The 6,000-nt window shown below is 55.2% G+C and overlaps 1 protein-coding gene across 5 annotated transcripts in view; it reads left to right on the plus strand.

Annotated features, from left to right (window-relative positions):
* The window catches only part of SUSD6 (sushi domain containing 6), a 93,570-nt gene extending 87,799 nt beyond the window's left edge, over positions 1-5,771 (plus strand). For all 5 annotated transcript variants that reach the window (XM_065940868.1, XM_065940869.1, XM_065940870.1 and 2 more), the window contains one exon: positions 1,906-5,771. In XM_065940868.1, coding sequence (XP_065796940.1) covers positions 1,906-1,931 — 26 coding nt within the window. In that variant the 3' untranslated portion in view covers positions 1,932-5,771. The remainder of the gene's footprint in view (positions 1-1,905) is intronic.
* Positions 5,772-6,000: the final 229 nt, after the last annotated feature.

Below are 6,000 nucleotides of genomic sequence, written 5' to 3' on the forward strand. Positions count from 1 at the left end.
CCCTAGGTGGGCCCTTGGGTTCTGTGTTGGGAGACTTTTCGCTATTGTCTGAATCTTAATAGGTTTGGAGTCTCTGCAACTATTCATGGCCTCAGGGAAATGCTAAATCAAAGGGTAGACAGCCAGTTGGTGGTGGAAGTGGGGCCTGTCCTCTTGTTATAATTTTTATGTTCCTGAAAGGACAGGAATGACAAGGACGTGTGGGGTCTTCGGAAAACTGGAGCCTCTCTCCCCCCCAGAGCATTCAGCTGCTCCATTTCAAACAGGAGTATGTCAGCTCCTGTGCTATTTGGTTTTCTTGCACTTCCTCAGTCAGACCTTACGGTGATCCTGAGAAGTAGGTATTTTTACCAACCCCATTTTACAGATAGGGAAACTGAGGCTCCAAGAGGGTAGGTCATTTGCCCATTGATAAATGACTGAGTTGGGGTTTGAAGCCAGATGGATCTGCTCCCAGCCTGTATCATAATCCATGGTGCCATGCTGCCTCCCAGGTAACCCCGGGGCCTTTGTGGTAAAGCTGTCAGAGGATGAAACTGCTGCCTCCTGAAACCTCTGCCTTTACCAGAGCTGGAGCATCAAATGCTGGGATTGACTCTTGTCACTTTAAAAGCCATCTTTACATGAAATCCCACTGTGGTTCAGGATGCAGAATAAACCTAGATGTTTCCCTTTAGAAAAGTCAGGACTTCCATGCTTACCAATCCACCCCGTCCCCCAGCCCTCTGCCAAAAGCACTTGAGAGCGCTCTGCTTCCTGGGAGTCCAGGGCACAGTTAGTGTCTAAGGTTTAGAATATCTGAAAGCCAAGAAGTAGGAAATTTTTAAGTGCAGATCAGGTTTAGGATTTCCTGAGTATCAGCAGTATGCCTCCTATTTTCTTGGTGGAATGTAGAGCTAGGAAGGGGCCATTAAATACTTGGGCCAGATTTAAAGTTGGAAGCCAGTGACCCCCGGGGCATCCGGCTGTACTTGCTGTGTGTCGGCATGTATTGACATAGACCTCAGCCCCTGACCTTCCTAAGGAGCCCTGGGGTGCCAGCTCTTCTCCCCTCTCCTCCTTGTCCCCTGGCTTTGTTCCACGTGTTGAACAAGCATTATTCAGACAGAGCCCATCTTGTGCCTGGTGCTGGATTAGGTTTCAGGTGCGATGGAAAGACTCACGAAACATGCTGTCTGCATGCATGGACTGTCAGTCAGTTGGGAAGATGGAGCATATACCTGAGGAAAAAAATGGAGCCAGAAATGGTAGAGTCCATGTCAGAATGTTGTTGTTCGGTTGCTGTCGTGTCCAACTGTTTGCCACCCCAGGGACTACAGCAGGCCAGGGTCCTCTGTCTTCCATATCTCCCAGAGTTTGCTCACATTCATGTCAGTTGAATAGGTATGTCAGAATGAGAGGTGCACAAAACCAGACACATTGGTTATTGAGTTGGTTGCAGGCTAAGCCCGAATTATCCGGGGCAGACAGTTCTGAAGGAAACCAGGCCCTTTAGGTATCAGTCTAACCCAGGTAACGTGTGAGATGACTTGAGACCCAGAGAAGGGGAGTGATTTACTCAGAATCACGCAGCTGGAGGATGGCTTTACGAAGGAGGTGAGACTTACCAGGGCTTAGTAGCCTCACAGGATGAGAATAAGGGTAGAAAGAGAAGCAGCTAAACCAGCAGCATCAAAGCAGAGAAGAGGGTGCCGGGTGGCAGGACCAGAAAGGGTTTGAATACCGGACTGACTCTTCAGCTTTTGTCACACAGACAAACGGAGAGATGAGCAAGGAAGGCCTGGAGAAGGGGTGAGGGGTTTAGACTACCTAGAAGTGTGTGAGGGGTCCCCGCAGTGGGGTCAGCTGTGCTGCCGTCACCCACATGGGGTAACCACTGTGCTTTCCATCTTCCTCTGCCCGCAGATATCCCACTGTTGAAAGAAGCATGACGGCTGCCACGGGCTTCGCTCCTCTCTGCCCTTCTTCCTCTCCCTGTGGGTTTGAGCGCCATGTCCTCCAGCTGCCCTGCCCAGAGACCCGAGCTGCCCACCTGTGTGTCTGTGTTTCTCCGCACCTCCGAGGGCCCACAGGCCCACTTCACCAGAAACTCCAGGAAGAGTGTCGCCATCTGCCTGCTGGAAGGCTGGAGGAGCTGGCTCCCTGCCCGGCCCCACCTTCCCACCTGTGTCGGGGACACTATCTGAACGTGCTGGGTTGGACCCTTCCCTCCTGGAGCCCTCCGGGTCCCCTCCAGCCAGCTCATGGGCGGCAGCCCCGCCAGCCCGTGTGGGCCCGAGCGCGCCGTGTTAACTTGTGCCTTCCCCCCAGCCCGTCCGGTTTCCCGGTCACGCAGGCTAGTTGCTGTCCTACGAGCCTTCATGGCTGCACTGCTGCCCCGCCAGGGGCCCAGGCCTGGGTCTGGCCCATTCACTCTGAAGGCTGGCACCACTGCCCTTAGCAGGAGCAGATCCAAAGGTGGCTTCAGCTGGGGCCAGAGTGTGGGGCCCTGGGCCTGCCTTGGCCGACAGCGGTGGCTCATTGCCTCGGCTGAGGACCGAGGCTGTGAGGAGTCGCCCCTCGGCCCAGCCGTCTAGCTCGCATGTGGCGGCTCCTGGCTCTGGTGAGTTCCTGAGAAGCGTCCAGAAGATCCCAAGGGAGGGGAGGAAGGTGGCTGTTAATGATTTGTCTTCCTAATATGCAAGTCCTCACTTCCTACTTCCAGCATCTGGCCTTCCTGGCCTCGGTTTTTTTCCTCTTTCCCTGGAGCTTAAGGGGAAGGTGCCTGCTGCCTCCTGGGTGTGACGCCACGCGGCCCTGGCTTCCTTGCCAGCCAAGGCTGGTGGCGTCCCCCGTGGGACTTGAGAGTTCTGAGATGCCGTGGGATGCCCCCCTGGTCACTGGCATCAGGGCCAGTGGCCTCGTCCTGGGTTCGTGGTGATGGAAGGGGGCCTGAGGGGCCGACCAAGCCCCCAGGCAGCTGCAGGCAGCTCCGGCCCGGCCCTGAGGGTCCTCGTCACCGCAGTCACGTGCCTTAGTAACTGTGCCCGGGAAGCGTGCTGCCGCTTGCTCACTGCTGCTGCTCCTCCTCCTCCCGCCCTCCCCTGCCACCTTCCACTGCTGACAGACGCCCCCCGGACCTCCCCGGCTCCAGGGGAGGGCCCCGGAGACAGCAGCACACACCCCCACCCCCCGCGCGCGCTGGCTGGCGGGGTCGGTTTGGGAGCAGCCTGGCTCCAGGGCCCTGGTGTGGAAGGAGTGGCTCCCTCTGCCCGGGGCGACGGCAGGGCCCAGAAGGGCTGCTACCTCTTCACGAGATGTGGCAGTAAGGAGTGCTTGTTACTGTTTCTGTTCCTGAAGCACTGCGCCTCCACTCCTCCCCCAGCCTGAGGAGACTGGAGTCCAGTGTGTTTTCAGTTCCTGACTAACAGGGTAGCTCCGGTGGCCTTGGACAGGAGGGGCACGCAGGGCCTTCTCTCAGCCTCCCGCCCCCTCGCTCAACACTTGCACTTTATTCCTGCTCATCCCGGCCTCTCGCCCCCTGTCGTCTTCCTTCCTCTCAGGTAAGGGCAGTGCTTGCCAAGCGTCTTTCTCTCTGTCCTCACCACCCGGCGCCCACAGCCCTGGCCCGCGAGGAGGAGGTGCCCGAGGGAAAGTGCAGAACGGAGCAGGCCTGCCCTTGGCCTCCAAAGAGGCCGTGTCCAGAGACGCGCCTGCCAGCCTTGGCTGGCCCGGGGCCCGTCTGGAGGCAGGGTCCCCACGACCCCAGTCACTTCAGCCAGCACAGGTTCTGCGCCACCCGTGGTGCCCTTGTCTTCCTCCAGAAGGGAGCAAGGCCCTGTGGCAGCTGGGGGGCCTCCAGAGTCTCACTGCTGAGCCTGCAGCTTTCATTTCCCCATCTTCCAGCACCTGAACACGAGTCTAGAATATTTTTTTAAACAGAGCTCTTACCCTTTTTTATAGAAGTACTCTGGGGGTTTTCCCCATGAGATTGCACTTTTTGTTTGCGGTTTATCCAGTCACAGAGATGATCCGCCTGGCGCTTGAAAAAAATGAAAAAGCCTGCCTTCTGAACCCTTCTTCCACCTTGCCCACCCACCCCGGGGATCACAAGCCCAGACTTGCCACCTGGGAGGGAGGAGAGAAAAGTTGGGAGGCTCCCCTCCCCTGCTCCCCTGTCCCTGGCTTTGATGAGGCCTACCTCCTGAAGGCCCCTGGCCTGCGGGTGCCGGGCCAGCCTCACCTCCCTGCTTACTCCTGTGACGGCTTCCTGCAGTTAGTTCTCGTCTCCCACATCAGCCATGAACTGCTGTTTCTGGAGTGTCTGGCCCTTGTTTCTTGTGAAGGATCAGGGCCTCCACGGCGGCCTTGGGTGGGGCCTGGCTGAGAGACCAGGTGGTGTTGGGGGCCTGGAGCAGTGGGGAAAGCTGCCCCGGTCTGGCTTCCCCCGGCTCACCTCTAGGGGAGCCCAGCAGAGGACTTGTACAGGAGGAATGGTCGGCACCAAAGGACTTTTAAGAAGCGGTTTTTTCTTTTTATTTGCGTACACGGGCTGACTCAGTGCAGGTTTTATATCTTGGCAACTTGCAGTCATATTCCAGTGACTTTCAAGGGCCAGTATATGATAAAAAAAATCACTTAAAATTTCTAACATTTTCAATGCCTTAGTTCAGCAGGTAGGCTATCTTTTGCCAGTTTTGAGTTTTGCGTGCTGTGTTCCCATTTCACTGGGTGTGAACTGTGAAATGGGCCAAGTCTTGGCCACTTTGTGAGCTCTTTTGGTTTTATAAGGCATTTCAACGTACATCCTCCCAACACTCCATTTGCAAACAGAACTTAGCTCATGTCTCATCCGCATTCTTCCTGCCTGCCGCCTCCTCCCCTCCCCCAGCCGTGGAGCTTCGTGGAGAAGCTGATGGCCAGACAAAGGTATACTTTTCCTGCTAAGTCAGTGGTGGCACAGGAACCCTAGCACTCAACCTTTCCCCTCCCCACCCCCATGGAGCTCAAACCACTCGCTTCACACATAACAATGTCACTTCCATTCCCAGGGAGCATCCCTACATAGAGAATGGAAAATGCTGCAGACGTTTCTAGATCCTTGCCTGTTTGTTTGTCCCCCCCTCCCCCCGCCCCCCCGCCCCTTGAAAATAAAGGGCCCAGGAGGGAAAGGACACAGGCTTGACAGCTTCATTCCAGATGTGCTTGCTGAGGAGAGTCCAGGAGCTTCCCTGAAGCCCGCCGGGGCTCCTGGCCTTCAGCACCGGGCCTGTTGTTACTGGAGTCCAGTGAGCGGGCTCGGAGAGGCTTTCGTGTGGCAGGTTCTTGGACCGAGTGGTAGAGTAGCCGGTTCCCTGGAGAGGGAAAGGCAGGCTCAGCTTTCCTGGGAAGCAACTCCTCTTAACCGCCAGTTGAAAATCTAGTAGAATTTTGAACGAGAACCCCAGGGTTGAGCCCTGTGCTAGGAGCTGGGGGGATGTGTCTGGGCAAAGCACTTGGGTCTCCAGGCAGGGAGAAGAGAGGGTGGAGGGTGGCCTGGCGGCTCGTCACACCACTATGGAATCTCAGCAATTGTTTCACATGACACACGCATCATTGGCTGTGCAGGATGTCACTCAGTCAGTTTGGGTTTGCTTTATTTTATTTTATATATGTATTTTTTGGTATCCTGTACATTGCAGTGGGTGTGAAGATAGTATTTTAATATTTGTACAAAGTTTAATTTAATTTTAATTGTTCTCTGTATATAACTGCATTTCTAAATAATAATAATAAAAAAAAGTTCTTACGAAGGCAGTTGTGAGAGATGTGATCCTTCCAGAAAGTTTTTGCAGAAACCCTCCGAGGGGCAGGAGCTCATGAAGGGGATGAAAACACCAGCTCTGAGGGGGAGAGGTACCTGATAAGAGGAGATGGGACAGGGAGGTAGGTGGTCTATGGAGCAAGGAGGAGAGACCACAAACACAAGTGAAAACATGTCAGTCCTCTTTTTAGAGCTCTCAGCATGCCAACCACTGTGCT

Source organism: Muntiacus reevesi, chromosome 7, assembly GCF_963930625.1.
Source record: "Muntiacus reevesi chromosome 7, mMunRee1.1, whole genome shotgun sequence".
NCBI lineage: Eukaryota > Metazoa > Chordata > Mammalia > Artiodactyla > Cervidae > Muntiacus > Muntiacus reevesi.